General features: G+C 44.0%; 2 protein-coding genes across 3 annotated transcripts in view; one reads left to right on the forward strand and one right to left on the reverse strand.

Moving 5' to 3' along the window:
• LOC147015389 (N6-Methyl-AMP deaminase-like) overlaps positions 1-13,855 on the reverse strand; it is a 36,940-nt gene extending 23,085 nt beyond the window's left edge. Inside the window, exons 1-6 of one of the 2 annotated variants that reach the window (XM_085850085.1) lie at positions 12,050-12,869; positions 10,010-10,136; positions 6,464-6,544; positions 6,164-6,302; positions 5,075-5,175; positions 4,232-4,978 (exon numbers count right to left, since the gene is read on the reverse strand). In XM_085850085.1, the coding sequence (XP_085706211.1) occupies positions 4,784-4,978; positions 5,075-5,175; positions 6,164-6,302; positions 6,464-6,544; positions 10,010-10,136; positions 12,050-12,129 (723 nt within the window). In that variant the 5' untranslated portion in view covers positions 12,130-12,869 and the 3' untranslated portion in view covers positions 4,232-4,783. Of the gene's footprint in view, positions 1-4,231; positions 4,979-5,074; positions 5,176-6,163; positions 6,303-6,463; positions 6,545-10,009; positions 10,137-12,049 lie in introns of those variants that run through there. The other variant, XM_085850086.1, reaches the window with a different exon arrangement.
• The window catches only part of MRPS30 (mitochondrial ribosomal protein S30), a 54,302-nt gene extending 35,426 nt beyond the window's left edge, over positions 1-18,876 (forward strand). The window contains exon 5 of the mRNA XM_085850083.1: positions 18,302-18,876. Within this exon, the coding sequence (XP_085706209.1) occupies positions 18,302-18,591 (290 nt within the window). The 3' untranslated portion in view covers positions 18,592-18,876. The remainder of the gene's footprint in view (positions 1-18,301) is intronic.
• Positions 18,877-20,571: the final 1,695 nt, after the last annotated feature.

Below are 20,571 nucleotides of genomic sequence, written 5' to 3' on the forward strand. Positions count from 1 at the left end.
CAAAAGCTTTGTAAGTGGTCAGGAGCTCAAGAGGGCCGAGGAAGGACTTAGCACGACGGAGGATTCCCAGTCGGCGACTGGCTTTTGAGGCGAGGTTGGAAATGTGACTTTCCCAGGAAAGGTCATGGCAGATAGTGAGACCCAGAAGCTTGAAAGAAAAGACTTCTTCCAGAGGATTGTTGAGAAAGTGGATGGGGGGGTTTTGTAAACTGTCCTTTCGAAGAGACATAGTGAGTGTGAGATTTGTCTGGATTGAAAGACATGTTCCACGTGTTGGACCAGTTTGTGATTTTTATCCAGATCTGCAGTGAGTGAAGAAGCTGCTGCTTGCCGGTCTGAGGGATGACAGATGGTACGGCAGAGGGTGGAGTCATCGGCAAAGAGAAATAGAGGATTTTCCAGAGAGTCCGAGAGATCATTGATGAAAACCAGAAAAAGAACAGGGTCCAGAACGCTACCTTGAGGAACTCCAGCCTGCACAGGAAGAGGGGATGAAAGAACTCCATTTAGGGCCACACGTTGACTGCGTCAGGAGAGGAAGTCTGCGAGCCATGAGTGGAGATGGCCTTGAATACCATGGGAAGAGAGTTTGGTGAGTAGGGCAGGGTGCCAGACTGTGTCAAAAGCACGTGATATGTCCAGGGATACGGCTCGGATTTCCTGTCTGGCATTGAGGACCTCCATCCATTGATGGGAGAGCAGTAGCAGCATATCTAGGGTAGAGTGACCTGGTCTGAAACCAAATTGATGATTGGAAATCAAGCCATTGGAGAAGAGGAAGGATTTCATATCTGAGGCGATGATGGATTCCATCACCTTGCTGATGATTGGGAGAAGGCTGATTGGTCTGTAGTTACAGGGATCTGTTTTTGCACCTTTTTATGCAGGGCAGTGATGTTAGCAGATTTCCAAGCAGATGGCAGATGACCTTGGGCAAATGAGAGGGTGAATAGAACAGAGAGTGGGTGAGCAAGAGCAGAAGAGCAGGCTTTGAGGACACGTGGGCTGATGCCGTCTGGACCGGTTGCAGAATCTGACTCGAGGTTTGAAAGCAAGCTCTCCACCTTGTCAGGAGAAAAGGATACAGAGTCCAGGGACAGTTGGGTGCGACTGGGTAAAGTGGGTAGAGATAGTGATGGGTTTAGGACACAAGATTTAGCTGCAAACACCGAGTTTAGACATTCAGCTTTATCACGTGTGGAATCAGCAGTGCGGCCATTTGAGGTAAGGGAGGGGATGGAGGGGGAACATACACCAGAAACAGATTTGATTAAACGCCACCAGGATTTTGAGGAGGGAGAGAGGTTTGAGAGTTCAGACTTGAGATGAGAAAGATGTTGTTTTCTGGCTCTCCTGAGGGTAGATACACACTTGTTCCGAGCTTTGTGGAAAGAACTGAGATTGCCCTCAGTTGGGTTTGCTTTCCATGAGGCAAAGGCAAGTTGTTTCAGGACAACTGCCTCGCCACAAGCTTCAGTAAACCAAGGGCGGGAGGAAGGGTAAGACAACTGAACACGAGAGGGGATAAATCTGTGCATGAGGGAGAGCAAGTTTCTTTGAAAGAATTCCCAGGATGAGTTGATGTTTGAGAAAGTAGTGGTAGGAGACCAGTCTGTAAGTTTGATGGCTGCTCGGAGACCCTGCCAGTCGGCTTGAGTGAAATGCCAGACTCGACGGCGGTGAGGTGGTTCTCTGATAACAGCCAGAGAGATGTCCATATGTTAAATTAGCATTATTTTATCCCCATAGGAGAATGAGAAATGTTGAAAGTTGAATCCAAAAATCATGGGACATGATTTTATTTCATAACTTTGGCAATTTTAAAATGTTATACCTGCTGTTGGGAAGCTTTATTTATTTCTACTAGTACGTGCCCGTACGTACGTGCGTGGCCGTACGTGCAAAAAAATGAATAATAAAAAAAAAACTTTCAAACCGCGTGCCAGAAACAACAACCACACAGGCCGTTCCTTCGCTCTCGTAAACGACGACTGGATTGGGGCATTGTGTTTATCTATAAATGCGCATAAGAAATCGAGAAATTATTGGAATACAGTAAGTCATCACTATCCGGAAGTCCGTACGTTGTAACCCGTAATGGGGAACGCGGCTGAGGATCTCTTCCCTAATGGCCACGCCTACGCAGCAACGTGTCCTGTCATTGGTAACTAAATGGCGCATCGGCCACACCTACGCAGCAACGTGTTCTGTCATTGCTTTGCTAAATAAATGGCCATAACTTGGGAAGCACTTGTCCGATTAATATCAAACCTTGAAAAGGCACATACTCGGGTCCCCAGCAATATACCTGGCAAGTTTCAATTAGATTGGACCAGTGGTTGTCGAGAAACAGCGGTCACAGACACACGCACGCACACACACACACATACACACACACAGATTGCTGGAATTATAGAAAGATAATTTACCATCTCCACTACTAGTGCATGACAATTATTTATTAATGCTTTACCATCACCAATGCTGGCAAAACACCTTAAATTATTTATTACCTCTGACATCAATGGTGAAGGAGGTTATGTTTTCAGCCCTTTCTGTCTGTCTGTTTGTGTACAGGATATCTCAAAAAGTTGTGGACAGATTCTGATGAAACTTGGTGGACACGTTGGGTGTATCGCAAGGACGAATTGATTCAATTTTGGTGAAGATCCGAATCCGGATCTGGAAACGAGAATTATTTAATTTTTAAGTGATTCTTTACCATTGAGAGATTGGGCTGAAAATGATATTGTACTGGATAGCATGATATTTCAAAAATGTATTGGGCAGATATGTTCTCATGGATCAGGCATGATGTCGCAGAGGTATACGCTCTACCAAGTGCCCTTCTAGTTTATATATGCTTTGCCTTTCTACATTATTTATTTAAATGCAAAAGCTACACGTCCCTTTTTTTAGCTCGCCTGTTCGAAGAACAGAGAGCGAAAGCGATACCCGCGGCGTGAGCGTCAGCATGAGCGTGAGTGAGCATGAAAATGTTAAACTTTTTGGTGCAAGTTATTTTTTCCTTTGTAATGTTTTTATCTTCCACACTTTTTTATACGCCCGATATATATATATATATATATATATATATATATATATATATATATATATATATATATATATATATATATATATATATATATATATATATATATATATATATGTATATATATATATATCGGGGCGTATTATGTGTCGTCCATCCATTCCTGTTTGCACTCGAACTCCCAAAGTTTTGAACTTTCACGTTTCATATTTGGTACATTGGTACAGACTGTGGAGACGGTGTGTTGCAACATACGGTCGTCATCTAAAGTGGTTGCCATGGCAACCAGGATGCTGTTTTCCGGGTAGTAGCACAATTCTGTATATACCTTCTTGTTCGGGTGTATATTGTGCTCACTTGCGCTCTTGTTACTGATTACAATATACATATACAGTGCTCCCTCACCTATCGCGGTTAATGCGTTCCAGACCCACCCGCGATAGGTGAAAATCCGCGAAGTAGAAACCACATATTAATTTAATTATTTAAATATATTTAAACATTTTAAACCATTAAACAGCATCCACACACTCTTATTAACCTTCCCCACACACATTTAATCAATTATTTAAAAAAAATTAAATTTTCAATGGAAATGCGACTTCATGGGGCTGCAAAGCCTAAGACCAAAAATAATTTTTAAAATACGATATTGTACTATAAAATATAAAAAAACGTATTATGGGTACTGACCTATGAAGATATGACGATGATGATGATAGCTGTGCAGTACTGATGACTATGAAGATGATGATGAGATGAATGTAGTACTTCACAGCCAAAAAGAGCATTAAATCTCTTCTACTGGAGGCGCCTCTTCATTGAAAACCCGCGATGTAGTGAAGCCGCGATATAGCGAGGGAGCACTGTATTGCTTTAAAATTATCTGGATCAGACTTCACTGCAATGCTTTATAAAAAATATTGATTATTAGACGAGTCTTTTAAAAACGATAAATGTATAAACAGGCGAGCATTGGGTGGCTTTGACACCAACTCTGGTTGAAGTTGTGTCCTCCGTGACTTCTTATATTCTTGTTGGCCTTGGAGTACTCACTCCCACCACTGCAGCCATAGTTTATAAAATATGAGTCAGGTGCTAAAGCTTTGGGGTTTTCCATGATGGGTGTCCAAGTACCACAAAAAAAAAAAATTGGAGATGGTCACGTGAGTCTACCTACCCTATGGAGTCAATTACTCCACTTTACATGGATTACCCCTCCAGCACACTTTATACATTATGCAGTACACGTGCTGATACTTCCTTCAGTTTAACTTTATTGGTGATTTCATTTTTTGATACTTTATTTTCTATCATTCAGGGTCATGGTGTGATTAGACATGAGTTAATCTTAGTTCCATACACTGATACATCGGTACTTCAACATCTTTAATACAAATGGTAATTCCAGGAAGTTAAAAATATTTCATAATGCACTCGACATCGACTACAAATCTTCATTTTCTTAAGAAAAGTATCATTATCAATTAAAGCTTCTCTCTTCTTGCGTATGGTAGCTTGGCTGCCAGGTAGCTATCATTTCTTGGAAGCGTGGCTGTGCCGCTGATGCTGTGCCCTACCAGTACACTGGTACTCATTTCACTGACCGCGGAAGGATGACAGGCTGAGTCAACCCCAGCTGGTGTTAACTCAGCACCCTCAGATCTTCAGCCAGTCACCCTAGCTGCTAAGCCAACACCAAGCTATCAATTAAAGGTATGATGCATTCATTTATTTCCCCAAAATAAGGTGTTTGTGCTCATCCCAGTTCAACCTGAGTTTGTCCTTTACATCCTGCTGTGCAAATGCAAAATCAATGCTGTTGTACGAAATGTCCCACAACTGCTTCAGAGAAAGTCCAAACGTCATCGCTGCTATTTCGTACTCCTCCGAGAGTTTCGTGTTGAAAACGCCTTTATCATCGGTCTGTGGTGGAGAAACAACACTCTTTGTTCATGCCGCCCCGAGTTGCATTGACATGGACCAATTAATGGATTATATTTAAACTTTTCTTGCACTTACGCAGAATGTACAAGGGTGGTCTTGGTCAAACCAGAACTTGAAATGATGTTCAGCATAGGTATTCACAGTCTGACTATTCACATTTGATGTCAGACACAGTTCTGTAAAACATTTATTATTATTTTTTTCAACTAATCCCTTGGCACAGAAGTAAAAACAAAACCGTTAGCTTATCTCTTGTTTGCACATTATGAATACATGCACAACAAAAATGTATCTCGGTTTGAAGGGGAACTCCAGGTTTTGTTGTCGAACATCTCTATACATTTACATCATGGAATAAATTATGGTTCAATTAATCCAATACAAAACCAGAGAGTTGGTGTCAAAGCCACCCATTGCTCGCCTGTTTTATACATTTATCGTTTTTAAAAGACGAGTCTAATAATATTTTTTTATAAAGCATTGCAGTGAAGTCTGATCCAAATCATTTTAAAGCAATATATGTATTTGTAATCAGTAAAAAATAGTGTGGTAGATAAAAACATTAGAAAGGAAATAACTTGCACCAAAAACTTTAACATTTTTCATGCTCACGCTCACGCCGGGGGTATCGCAATAGCTCTCTGTTCTTCGAACAGGCGAGCTAATAAAGCTCTGGTTCAGAAGAAGAAATGATAAAAGTAACCCTTTCCCATCCACGTTATCACTTGGCTGGCTGTCATAATTGCAAAGAAAGGGAGGAAGTGGGTGATGTTTCCCCTATAACGTATTCTGGAAGAGTGAGGTGAATGCATGTCTCAATATTCAATGATGACATGAAAAAGGAGGAAAATAATATGTGTCTGTTCACAAAATGGCAGTTCTACATAACAACTCAACATTCGGTGGTCCTTTCAACATCAATCTCCAGCACAAATAATAAATCGACCAAAAATATTATTGTATAACAGTTTACTTAAGTGATCTTATGTAAAGCACATTTCAGGTTATATTCATCATCTCCAATCTGGTGCATCCCTTAAACTAAATATTTTCAATAAACAACAGGGATTACAATGCTTTGTTTTTTTCTCAAGCACTTTTAACGAGTCAATATTAGTAAATTAAAGGCCCAAAACTCCCCCTCTCAAAAAATAAAATACTCACCAAGAGGGATGTTGAGGTTCCTGACATGTTCCACAAGCTCAGATGTGTCATCCCTTGTGGTTTTCAAGAAAGTCCCATGGCCTATACGATGAGGTTGCAACTGTAGCAAAGCTTGTGTCTCTTCCTCTTGGCCAGGAATCTGCGTGCACATGTTCCAATTAATCTTTTAAATTCAAACACACATTTCAATAAATGCAAATTCACAATACAATTGCAAATGATGTTGGTTTGTAAATTTGAGCAAAAAACAGCACACGAGTACCATTATCTTACGCTACTTCACCTTCAGCAGGTACTTACCTCAGCCAGATGCAATGAGAGCTTTAATCCAGTGCTGCGTGCAACTTGGAGTGCAGGGTAAAATTCTCTCCAATGTCCAACCTATTTCGTGAAATGCATGCCCCGCCTGAGTTAGGACATGGACTGTGATAAAGCCCAATTCACATGAAGCACAAAACCATCCAAAGGCATTTGGAAGCTTGTGGATCATAAAGGATAACTCCGTTTGTGTTCAGGTTGGATGACAGCAGTAATGTGCAAAAGATGTGCCAAATAGAGAAAAAGGGTTTCGTTCTCCCTCTTTCCCTCTCACTACATAACTGCAATGAGTTATGCTCCTGACCTTACTCTCTCTTAATTTGATGAGAAGCAACTTATTTTCACAAAGCCAGGAGTGGAGGTTTTTTTTTTGTATAGTCGAGGCTCGTGGAGGAGCGAGAACACATGACGGATCAGGATATAACAGAACAAAACTAGGACGGCACTCAGGAGAGCACATACCTCCGCCAGGCTAAACCGTTTACATTTTGTATCCCACTGCTTGGCTGGATCTGTATCCAGACCTGAACCAAGGAACCAAAATCGAATTGGCTTGTTCTTGTCATTTACCTAACTCATCCACCAAGTTTTGTCATGATCTGTCCATAACTTTTTGAAATATCATGCTAGATATTGTTGACTCGACTCTCTGTAGTGACATCTCTCATCCTTCTGACAGACAGGCAGCAGCCTCTTCACTCTCCTCAGACCTTGACAAAATCACGAACTGGTCAAACACTTGGAATATATCTCCCAATCCTGAGAAATCTCTTTCTCTCTCTTTGACTGTGCCACAAACCCTCCCATATACTTTCTCAACAACCCTCTTGAAGAGGTTCAGTCACTCAATCTCTTGGGTCTCACTCTCAGCCATGATCTCTCTTGGGCAAGCCACATTTCAAAGGCAGATGCCGACTGGGCATCCTCCATAGTGCAAAGGCCTTCCGTGGCACACCTGAGTTCCGATCCACCAACAAGGCTTTCATTCGCAGCTTTATGAAGTACTGCCTTCCCCTCTGGGCTGGCTCCCCCCTGCTTCACATCTTTCTCAGCTTGACACCTTGGAAACCAAGGCTTTCAAAATCATGGAATTCTCTCGTGATGAAGCTGAGTCTATGGGCCTATCACTTCATCGTCGGTGAAAGGTCGGTGGTCTCACTGTTTTCTTCCTCCTCATTTCTGGTCTTGCACTCTCTGCACTTTGTTGTCCCCAGGTATCTGCAGGACGCATGCGGTCCACCAGCAACTCCCTCCTCGTGAAACTGCCGAAATCTAGAACCACTGCTCACCTCTGCTCATTTATTCCTCTTTTTTTTTCCTGCCTTGGACCACCTTCCACACACTTCAATCTCATTCTTCCCTCCAGGTCTTCAAGACAGCTGTTCACCACTATCTGAATTAATTCCCCATCCAAAACCATGATATTTTCTACACCCATTACATGCCTCCATCTTATTTCTCCCTCCGCCCTGTCATTGGCCTTCTCCCTTTCTCCTGCTGTTCCCTTTGTTATGTTGCGTCCTGCCTGATCTGTTCTGAGTCCGAGTTCTTTCACAAGCCTTGACCATGTATTAACCCCCCCCTCCCCCACAACCTCTGCCCATCTTCGATAGTGGAGGTAAAAAGCAATACAGGGAGGGGGAGGGGGTAAAGGGTGTAGAATATATCATGGATGTAGATGGGGGGTGGGGGTGATCTAAGATGGTGGTGAACTGAACACCTGTCTTGAAGCCCTGGAGCAAATAATGACATTGCAGAGACTGAGGAAATTGGTTCCACAGGTGCGAAAAGAGGAACGAATGAGTGGAGGTGAGCAGTGATTCTGGATTGTGGGAGTTTCAGCAGAACGGGGTTACGAGCAGACAACATGCGCCCTGCAGAAACCTTGGGGTGGAGGGAGACAGCACGAAGACCAGAAAGGGAGTTGGAGAAGACAGAGACCACTGACCTGTCTGCAATGTAAAAGTGATAAGTCCAGAGACAGCTTCATCTTGGGAAATTCCGATGATTTTGAAGGCCTTGGTTTCCAGGACGTCAAACTGAGCAAAGTGTGAGGCGGGGGTGTCAGCCCAGAGGGGAGAGCAGTACTCCATCAATCTGTGGATAAAGGCCTTGTCAGTAGATAAAAGTTGATATGTGCCAAGGAAAGACTGCACAATGGAGGATGCCCAGTTAACGACGAGCTTTGGAGGCCAACTTTGGTGAATATGTTTGAAGGCCAATATGTGGTTAGAGGATGAAAAACCATGGGCAATAGGCCCCAATGTTTGAGTGACAAGTTCTTCAAGACAATTGTTAAGGAAGTAGATTGGAGGGTTTGTCAGGCCTTTCTTTCAGAGACACAGAGCGAGAGCGTGAGATTGATCAAGATAGAAAGAGATTTTCTTCGTGCTTGAGCAGCTTATGATTCGACCAAGGTCTGCAGAGAGCAAAAAGACTGCAGCCTGCCTCTCTGAAGTATGAGGGATGTCATGGCACAGGATGGAGTCGTCAGCAAATAGATAAAAGGGGATTTCTTTTATTGAGTCAAAGAGATCATTGATGAAGATCAGGAATAGGACTGGTCCCATAACACTACCTTGGGGCACTCCAGCCTTGACAGGGAGAGGAGATGAAAGGATCCCATTAAAAGCCACACGTTGGCTACGAGAGGAGAGGAAGTCAACAATCCATCTGTGTAGTTGGCCTTGGATGCCACGGGCAGAGTTTGGAGAGCAAATTTGCACGCAGTCAGACTGTGTCGATTGTTCGAGATATGTCGAGAGAGATGGCCCTGATGTCATGTCTGAGATGGAGGGCCCCCATCAATTGTTGGGACAGTAGCAGAAGCATGTTCAGTGTAGTGTGACTGTGTCTGAATCCAAACTGATAATAGAACCCACCAAAGGTTGCGCTGTTTGTCCTAAAAAAATGAACCAGCCAAAATCATATGCACATTTTAGCTATTCACACTTTGCCTATTTTATCGACACCATGAATTTTTCGATACTATTTGTTAACCACACTTATCATGCAGATTTCTGCCCCTTTTTAAAAACTTCACCATGAAGCAACTGCTCCATATCGCGAGTGATGTCTCAAATTCGTTTGCCCAAGCCCACATGACCTCAATGGTGTCATCAACACAAAAATTGGATTGAGGTCAACCCTCAACGTGCAGATCAAACAGATGGAAATGTTTGCAAAAACATTTTTGCATGGTAAAGCAAATGCACTGGAGAACACAGAGGTCTTCCCTTTTGAAGACCATGTACATGAACAATAAACTTGAATAAAACAACAACAACATCTGAGCACGTTAGACGTTTGGAAAAGTTTCACCAGATTACTGCACCTTTTGTTCATCAAATGTGCATGAAATAAGCACAAATCAGATGATCTGCTATGACACCCACAAGCTTCCAAATGCATCAACCATAATTTTGATTAATTTTTTTGGCAGCTGTGCAAACTGGAAGGTCTTGAAAAAAAATTTGATGGTTGCAGGTGTCCTCGTGTGGTGTCACATGTCTGAGGAGATCAAGATACCTTAGGATTTCCACTAAGATCAACTCCCACCACACACTCATCACTCATCAGAAGGTACTCCTGGGCTAACTTCACGGTTTCCATGGCAACCACGGCACCATTCTTGCGGTCGATGCTCAACAGCAGCCTGTGTATCACGCACATGGGCGATTTTTTTTTTTTTTTTTTTTTTTCCAATCAGGCCTAGTTTCATAGCTGTTGGAATCGAGAGTATGTGCAACTACTTGCAGTTGCTAACAATGTAACAAGTTAAACAATACTGAGTTACAGTGGGGAGAACAAGTATTTGATACACTGCCGATTTTGCAGGTTTTCCCACTTACAAAGCACGTAGAGGTCTGTAATTTTTATCATAGGTACACTTCAACTGTGAAAGACGGAATCTAAAACAAAAATCTTGAAAATCACATTGTATGATTTTTAAATAATTAATTTGCCTTTTATTGCATGAAATAAGTATTTGATCACCCACCAACCAGTAAGAATTCCGGCTCTCACAGACCTGTTAGTTTTGTCTTTAAGAAGCCCCCCCATTCTCCACTCATTACCTGTATTAACTTCACCTGTTTTAACTTGTTATCTGCATAAAAGACAGCTGTCCGCACTCAATCAATCAGACTCCAACCTCACCAATATGGGCAAGACCAGAGAGCTGTCTAAGGACATCAGGGACAAAATTGTAGACTTGCACAAGGCTGGGATGGGCTACAGGACAATAGGCAAGCAGCTTCGTGAGAAGGCAACAACTGTTGGCGCAATTATTAGAAAATGGAAGAAGTTCAAGATAACAGTCAATCTCCCTCGGTCTGGGGCTCCATGCAAGATCTCACCTCGTGGAGCCTTAATGATCATGAGAGGTGAGGGATCAGCCCAGAATTACACGGCAGGACCTGGTCAATGACCTGAAGAGAGCTGGGACCACAGTATCAAAGAAAACCATAATTAACGCACTACACCATCATGGATTAAAATCCTGCAGCGCACGCAAGGTCCCTCTGCTCAAGCCAGCGCATGTTCAGGCCCGTCTGAAGTTTGCCAATGACCATCTGGATGATCCAGAGGAGGAATGGGAGAAGGTCATGTGGTCTGATGAGATCAAAATAGAGCTTTTTGGTTTAAACTCCACTCACCGTGTTTGGAGGAAGAAGAAGGATGAGTACAACCCCAAGAACACCATCCCAACCGTGAAGCATGGAGGTGGAAACATCATTCTTTGGGGATGCTTTTCTGCAAAGGGGACAGGACGACTGCACTGTATTGAGGGAAGGATGGATGGTGCCATGTATTGCGAGATCTTGGCCAACAACCTCCTTCCCTCAACAAGAGCATTGAAGATGGGGCGTGGCTGGGTCTTCCAGCATGACAACGACCCGAAACACACAGCCAGGGCAACTAAGGAGTGGCTCCGTAATAAGCATCTCAAGGTCCTGGAGTGGCCGAGCCAGTCTCCAGACCTGAACCCAATGGAAAATCTTTGGAGGGAGCTGAAAGTCTGTGTTGCCCAGCGACAGCCCCGAAACCTGAAGGATCTAGAGAAGATCTGTATGGAAGAGTGGGCCAAAATCCCTGCTGCAGTCTGTGCAAACCTGGTTAAGAACTACAGGAAACGTCTGATCTCTGTAATTGCAAACAAAGGTTTCTGTACCAAATATTAAGTTCTGTTTTTCTGATGTATCAAATACTCATTTCATGCAATAAAATGCAAATTAATTATTTAAAAATCATACAACGTGATTTTCAGGATTTTTGTTTAAGATTCCGTCTTTCACAGTTGAAGTGTACCTATGATGAAAACTACAGACCTCTATGTGCTTTGTAAGTGGGAAAACCTGCAAAATCGGCAGTGTATCAAATACTTGTTCTCCCCACTGTATGTATGAACAAGCATGAAACAGAAAATTGACACGAGCGAGGTAAGTAATCTTTGGCCTACTTTTATTTCCCCAATGGAAAATATTTGATTCACCATTAGTTTGAAAGTCGGATACACTCAACGGCTTCATTTTGCCTCGTGCAGAGAGGAGCACACAACAGTCATACCTTACTGTGATATCCAGGGCAGAGATTTCTGGGCTTCTTATGGCATTAAGAACTGCTTCTACATAAGATCGTCGTGTCATTCCTAAAATCAAGACAATTGTGGGTAGTTAGTCCGTCAGTTGCTGTGCATGAAGTGTGTTGTGTTTTCTAAATGTTTCAGTGATCAATCTTCCAGTATGCAACATGAAAATATGGTATTTTTTTTCAGGCAAACTGAATAAAACGTCTGTATTGTTTATAAGGCAACCAATAAGAAGCAACCATGGGAACAAACACTTAAATAGGAACAAATAGACCCCTAAACCCACTACAGAATACGTGCCGATGAAACAATGAACAATCGGATATTTCTTCATGCGACTGCCACTTACGAGTGTACTTGTAGTGCTGGGTGTACCAGATTCTGCCATTACAAGTGTACTCATCGAAAATATTTCGCCATTGTATTGTAATCAGAAAATACTGGCATGCCAGAAAATGCAACAAATGATCTGCTGACAGTTTATTGAACATAAATGGATGTAATAATCACGATCAAATTTGTGTTGTACCATTATATGTGATGTTGAAAAATCACTGAAGTGTGCAAATATGATATCGGAAAAAAAAGTCACTTGAGCTCAATTACAACTATAGGACGACATGGTTACAACGTGAATATAAATGATTATAACTGAAACAAGTATGGAAACGGCGATGGTTCATGAGCGGTATTTGATGATGTAGATTGTTTCAGAAGTCAAGGATGAGACAATGTGATAATTTTTGACCAAGTTGTAAAAATGATCAACATGATGTGGTACGAGTGACAGGTTATTAGCTGCAAAATGTCGAAAACCCGGTTTCATTCAACAACTTTCAAAATTTGACCTTTGCATAACCTTTAAAGGTCACAAAACAATGTTGTGGACATTAAAATAAGGAAAGAGGATACGTGCTATAGCTTATTGGAGTTAGTTCGTCGAAGAAGGTCGAAAACCCGGTTCGATTCCCACAACTTTAAAAATTTGAACTTTAAAGGTCAAGGATTATGACCTTTGGTGCAAAACTTCCTCTGGAACATTCCAGAAACAATATAATGTCATATAGGCTATATGGCATTTCACACTCCTCGGATTATCCATACTTTGATGAAATCAGCGTAAAAACAAACTTGACGGGGGTGCCATGGGCAAGGTGTTCGAGATAGAGCAAAATGGTTTCAAGACTTTAGGTGGGGAATGACCTCAAAATTATGCATAAAAATATTGTCATCCTAGCTCTCAAAGTTTGGGCGGTCATATGATTTTTATGTCAAAATTCGCAATTTTCTGAGTTCATGTCCTTGACCTTGGGACGAAAATGAAAAAAAATCGAGCTCCGTGGGGCTATGCAGGTGCCATTGGGCTAACCAAATACCGAAACCCCTGTCAGATTCGACAAACCCCTCGGAGAAGATGCAAATTGAAATCGGCTACCCCCTAAAACATGTTTTTTGGGCGTGGCTCCGCCCATAATGGGCGCACCACGCCCATTCTCAGGAAAACACAACTGGATCATGATATAAACCTCCCACCGAAATTTTATCAGGATCGGATCAAAACCCACGGAGCTATGCTTGGGACAGACAGGCAGAGACAGAGAGACAGACAGACACACACCAATAACGAATATAGTGGTCACTTATTTTTTCGTGAAAATATTTTTTCGTGAACCAATAAGCTTGTTCCACATGATCCGGGGCATTTGACTGTGAGCAAGAGTCAGCAGTCAATGTGTTAAATACCTAACTTAGGGCCTGACAAGCACCTCCTCCCCTTCCTCATCCCCTCCTAGCTCCCCCACCCCTGCTTGCTCCCCCCCCCTCCCTCACCCTGCTTGCTCCCCCCTCCCTCTCTCTCTCTCCTTTCTCTCCCCCTCCCTCTTTCCCCTCTTTCCCCTCAATATACCCATCAGCGAAGCAACAGGTTGTATTTGCTTGCGTTAGTAATATCCACTTGCCACAAATGAAATATTGTTGCGGTTGAGGAAATTCGCAAACCACCATTCAGGTCCCGTAGGTGAGATATCTCTGTAAGTACATGTGTAGTTAGCCCAAACCCGTTGTTTAGAGGGAATAAATGTGATTCATTCGGGCTACGACCCTTTAAGATAGCCGTTTTTCTGTTCTATCTTTATTTTGAACCAACCACGTCTCAACCGCCATCACACAACAACCACCAACCACAACGCCGCTTCACAACAACAACAACGCCAACAGCCACGATCTTGACCTTCACAACTCGCTCCCGCAAACATCGTATCACCGCCATTCCAAACGTCGCCATGGCCATAAACCACCACAATAAACCCTCCACCACCTTCACCTCTTCTCCTGCGGCCATTCCCGCACCACTTGTGAACGCCGAGCGTCAGGCTGTCCTGGCCTCGTACGGGACGCGTGCCGAACCGCGAGTGCAAAGTGCGGGCTTTCCGAGGAGAATTCGGATCAGGAATGATACACGCCCACTTCTGATCCGTCCAATCAGCAAGCGCGGGGCAGATTGGCCCCGCCTCCAGGCGCATCGGAGTAGAATCGGGATATGCAAATTCTCGGATCAGGGGAGACTCACGCCCCTTTTCCTCCGTCCAATGGGCGAGCGTGGCTCCACCCCCGAGCTCGTTCTGATCCAGAAATTTGCATATGGGTTATCCTGCCGGCCTATAAAGTGCCGAGCGCAGGGTCGAGTCGGGCTCAGTCAAGTCAGTTTTGGAGAGCAGAGTGTGGCAGCGGCAGTCAGTTTGAGAAGAGTCAAGGCGAGTTTGAGAAGAGTCAAGGCGAGTTTGAGAAGAGTCAAGTCGGGTCTGGAGGAGAGTCGGTCTGTCGGGGTTCGGAGTCTGTCGGGGAGCTGCAGAGAGAGGAAGCCTGGAGCCTGGAGCGCGGTCGAGGTGATTTGCTGCAGTCGGCTGAGGAGAATTGCGGAGGGGACCGGATAGCTCGGGTCCGAGGCAAGGAAGACGGCGGTCGGCGACGAGCTCGCAGTGGAATCGCTCGTCGAGGGACCCAAGCAAGCAGGCTATCCTCTTTCCCCAGAGCATCAACGATTGCCCCCTTTTTTCCCCCCGCGCTGAGATAGTGCGAAAAGGGGGGCCCCGTTCCCACCCCACTCCAAGCAGTGCCAACGAAACCCGTGAAGGAGCGCAGAGTCGGGGCACCGCCGCGCCGCCACATTTGCAGCTCATCGCAAAGACACGGGTAGGATCCACCCGGTCTCGCGGCCCACAGGCCCCGTCTGCCCCCTTGTCTTTGAGGGTGGCCCTTTTCTTTTGCTTTTGAGTAAATGTGTTGTTGGTGCCGTCTGTAAAGTAAAACTGTTTAAGTGTTGCCGTGTGCACGCGTAGTCGGTAGTAGATCTGCATTGTTGTGTTTCTTTTGTAGCATCTGCTTTTGGTGCATAATTGTTGTAATTGTATATGTGTGCTCTCCGTGTGCCGCGGAATAAATGTGCATTATGTTGAACTGTTTTTCCCGTTTCGCTTCGTCTTTTCTTTAATTGAATCTCCATCTTGCTTCACGTAAAGGGTTGGTAGTGGGCTTAATACGCCCGATAATTAATCGGAACCGTCGAGGCCGACGATAACACCGCTCGGTTATCCCGATAGTACGGAACGGGTCGCTTAAGTGGCCCGTGTCCGGAGTCGACCTGCGGCGAGGTGCGATCACCCGGTCTACCCTTCGCGTGGGTACTTAGGTAGGTCGAATTTGGCGAACAACCCTATCCCACGCGGGGGGCCGATTGGCACGATCGTGGTGAGGCCGAAAGGCCCACCCGTGACGAGCTCCCGGCGTTAGTCGGAGAGGGTCACGACAGAATTGTCCGTCCGGTGGGCGACGTGCCGCAATTCGAGTTGCGTGGCCGCTCGCACGCCGGCGGGCACGAATTCGCAACAATATGTTGAATGCAGGCAAGAGCTGGGTCCATCGTGACACCCTTATTTGAAAGTGGGGAAGCAAAGATCAAGTGGTGATCCACAAATATTACCTGGTGTTAGATTTTTTTTTTTTTTTTTTCAATGGATGGAGAGCCAAATATCACTATTGGGTTTGAGAAAGTTCACAGACTTCCCTGTTCAATCGCAGAGACAGCAATACAGGATTGCATAATACAGCACATCATCAGTGTAGCAATGAAAGCAGACATGAAAATCCCATAAAAATCGTACCAAGTAGCCGCATACAAGAGAGAAAAGAGCAGATTCCAGCAGAAAACTGACTTATCGAGTAAGTGTCTCTGATGACGATATCTAGCAAAGTTTGCAGTACGAGTAGATGTATGATCCGCAAGACAACTTAAACCAGTCAAGAACACGTCTAGAATTTCATTCCAGTGTCTGTTGAATTCCAACACAGGCACACCTCATTCTACTTAGTGAGGTACTGATTAGGTGATCACCTGAACCAAATCTTATTTAACAAGGAAAAGTATGAAAACCACTGCTGTGGCCATCACTATCCTCTTGCAATAGGACCAGCTGGATGGCAAAAACAGTGCTCGTAGTACCTCAAAAGTAATTGGAATCAAAAAAATAACTTGACCATGCCAAAAGAGTTGAAAAGAAAAGTTTTGAGTGAGGAAAAGAAGGGTTCAATTCTGGCTTTACTGGCAGAGGGATACGGTGAGCGTCACGTTGCTTCCATCCTTAAAATTTCAAAGACTGCGGTTCATAAGAACAAGGTCAAGCAGCAGACATTGGGTACAACAAAGCTACATACTAGCAGAGGGCGAAAACGACTTTCCACTGACCGGGATGACCGCCAACTCATTCAAATGTCACTCAACAACCGTAGGATGACATCAAGTGACCTACAAAAAGAATGGCAAACGGCAGCTGGGGTGAAGTGCACGGCGAGGACGGTTCGAAACAGGCTCCTAGGGGCAGGGCTGAAGTCGTGCAAAGCTATAAAAAAAAAAAAGCCCTTCATCAATGAGAAGCAAAGAAGAGCCAGGCTGAGGTTTTCAAAAGACCAAAAGGATTGGACTGTAGAGGACTGGAGTGAGGTAATTTTCTCTGACTGGTCCAATTTTCAGCTTTGCCCAACACCTGGTCGTCTAATGGTTAGACGGAGACCTGGAGAGCCCTCCAAGCCACAGTGTCTCGCACTCACTGTGAAATTTGGTGGAGGATCGGTGATGATCTGGGGGTGCTTCAGCAAGGCTGGAATCGGGCAGATTTGTCTTTGTGAAGGACTCATGAATCAAGCCACGTACAAGGTTGGCCTGGAAGAACACTTGCTTCCTTCTGCTCTGACATTGTTCCCCAACTCTGAGGATTGGTTTTTCCAGCAGGACAATGCTCCATGCCACACAGCCAGGTCAATCAAGGTGTGGATGGAGGACCATCAGATCAAGACCCTGTCATGGCCAGCCCAATCTCCAGACCTGAACCCCATTGAAAACCTCTGGAATGTGATCAAGAGGAAGATGGATGGTCACAAGCCATCAAACAAAGCCGAGCTGCTTGAATTTTTTTTTTTTTTTTTTTTTGCGCCAGGAGTGGCATAAAGTCACCCAACAGCAATGTGAAAGACTGGTGGAGAGCATGTCAAGATGCATGAAAGCTGTGAATGAAAATCAGGGTTATTTCACAAAATATTGATATCTGAACTCTTCCTAAGTTAAAACATTAGTATTGTGTTGTTTAAAAATGAATATGAACTTGTTTTGTTTGTATTATTTGAGGTCTGAAAACACTGAATCTTTGTTGTTATTTTGACCAGTTGTCATTTTCTGCAAATAAATGCTCTAAATGACAATATTTTTATTCGGAATTTGGGAGAAATGTTGTCAGTAGTTTATAGAATAAAACAAAAATGTTCATTTTACTCAAACACATACCTATAAATAGTAAAACCAGAAAAACTGATAATTTTGCAGTGGTCTCTTAATTTTTTCCAGAGCTGTATATATATATATATATATATATATATATATATTTATATATTTGGTGAACAATTTCACTGCAGGTTTTCCCTTTTGAAAGCCTTTTCCGAATGACTGTTAGTGACTTTCCCATTGTACTCGCTGCTTCTTCACCAAATGCAATCCAAGAAATCTTCAATGAAAAGTCCATCAAGATATTTGTTTGTCTTTATCATTGCATGTCCAAGCCCACCTTTTGGTGCTTGCTCATAAGTGTACCTTTTACATTTCCTAACATTGCATGTCTTCCATGGTCAAAGGGAATTATGAAGATTGTTGAGCTCAATTAAGTGTTCTCCTTCCTTTTCTGCAGGATTCTGGGCTGATGTTGATGTTGATAGACCATTCACATCGCAAGCCATTATTACTGACGGAAACATGTTTTCATTCTTCTGCTACCAGTTGAACACACTGGCACTGGATGTGGAGAGCGACATAGACAATCCTCGCCGTAACTTGTGCTGGGGAACCGAGAGCATGCCATTGTACAAAGTTGCAGAGGGTGATCAGATTGTGGATCTTGATGAGAAAACATTTGCATTGCTCATCAACTTCTTGCTTAACAAACCTCGTACTGATACAGGAGTGGTCAGCTCTGTGTGATTATGGATAACAGCTCTCCAGAACTGCTTGAACAGTGTCTTGTCTCATTCGTTTTAGATTTAAACGACTTCAGTGTTGTTATCATGTTTGTCATTCACCAATTATCAAGTTATTAGGAGATGTGCAATGTACATATGTGACTTTACCAATAAAAGAGCTTAAATGCTTGGATAATTTACTTTTTCTCCTTCACTCGGACATTTACTATTTAAATGAAAAAGCTACACGTATATTCATGAGTAGACGCTTCATGTGAAGCAATTACCAAATAAAAATGGCAACATCTTAGAGTCTCTAATTGCAAAATATTCATTTTTTTTTTTTTTTTTTGTATACCTTGGTCGAGGCTCGTATGAGAGCTAACACACAACTCACAGCAAGCAGGCATGAGACAAGAGGGGCGGGAGTGGAAGGGACAAACAGTGGGGAACAGACACATTAGGTGAACTGTGGAAGGGAGAGGGATGGGGATGGGACGGGGAACATGGCGAAGAGAAGATGGACATTTCAGGGACTTTCAGGAAGGAAAGCAGGAGAAATGAAGGAAGTGGGCTTGGGTGGATTATTGGGGGTAGAAAAGATCGAGGATTTGGATGGGGGAAGATAAGAGGTGGTGGTGAACAGCTGTTTTGAAAGCCTGGAGGGAAGAATGGGAAAGAATAGAGCGAGGAAGTTTATTCCAAAGGCGGGAAAAAGAGGAATGAAAGAGTGAAGATGAGCAGTGATTCGTGATTTTGGTAGTTTTACCAGAAGGGGGTTGTTGGCGGACCTTGAGCGCCCTGTGGAAATGTGGTGGGGACAAATCGCAGAGAGAGCAGGGGGGCAAGGCTGGAGAGGAGTCGGTAGAAGACAGAAAGACCACCGACCAACCTGCGGTGATTGAGTGAGAGGCCCAAAGACTCAGCTTCATTGCGGGAGATGCCGATGATCTTAAATGCCCTGGTTTCGACAGTGTGAAGCCGAGAAAGGTGGGAGGCAGGAGCACCAGCCCAGAGGGGAGAGCAGTACTCCATCAGGCTACGGACAAAAGCTTTGTAAGTGGTCAGGAGCTCAAGAGGGCCGAGGAAGGACTTAGCACGACGGAGGATTCCCAGTCGGCGACTGGCTTTTGAGGCGAGGTTGGAAATGTGACTTTCCCAGGAAAGGTCATGGCAGATAGTGAGACCCAGAAGCTTGAAAGAAAAGACTTCTTCCAGAGGATTGTTGAGAAAGTGGATGGGGGGGTTTTGTAAACTGTCCTTTCGAAGAGACATAGTGAGTGTGAGATTTGTCTGGATTGAAAGACATGTTCCACGTGTTGGACCAGTTTGTGATTTTTATCCAGATCTGCAGTGAGTGAAGAAGCTGCTGCTTGCCGGTCTGAGGGATGACAGATGGTACGGCAGAGGGTGGAGTCATCGGCAAAGAGAAATAGAGGATTTTCCAGAGAGTCCGAGAGATCATTGATGAAAACCAGAAAAAGAACAGGGTCCAGAACGCTACCTTGAGGAACTCCAGCCTGCACAGGAAGAGGGGATGAAAGAACTCCATTTAGGGCCACACGTTGACTGCGTCAGGAGAGGAAGTCTGCGAGCCATGAGTGGAGATGGCCTTGAATACCATGGGAAGAGAGTTTGGTGAGTAGGGCAGGGTGCCAGACTGTGTCAAAAGCACGTGATATGTCCAGGGATACGGCTCGGATTTCCTGTCTGGCATTGAGGACCTCCATCCATTGATGGGAGAGCAGAAGCAGCATATCCAGGGTAGAGTGACCTGGTCTGAAACCAAATTGATGATTGGAAATCAAGCCATTGGAGAAGAGGAAGGATTTCATATCTGAGGCGATGATGGATTCCATAACCTTGCTGATGATTTGGAGAAGGCTGATTGGTCTGTAGTTACAGGGATCTGTTTTTGCACCTTTTTATGCAGGGCAGTGATGTTAGCAGATTTCCAAGCAGATGGCAGATGACCTTGGGCAAATGAGAGGGTGAATAGAAC

The sequence above is a fragment of the Eptatretus burgeri genome, chromosome 12 (assembly GCF_056783735.1).
Source record: "Eptatretus burgeri isolate ZD-2024b chromosome 12, Ebu_testis_v1, whole genome shotgun sequence".
NCBI lineage: Eukaryota > Metazoa > Chordata > Myxini > Myxiniformes > Myxinidae > Eptatretus > Eptatretus burgeri.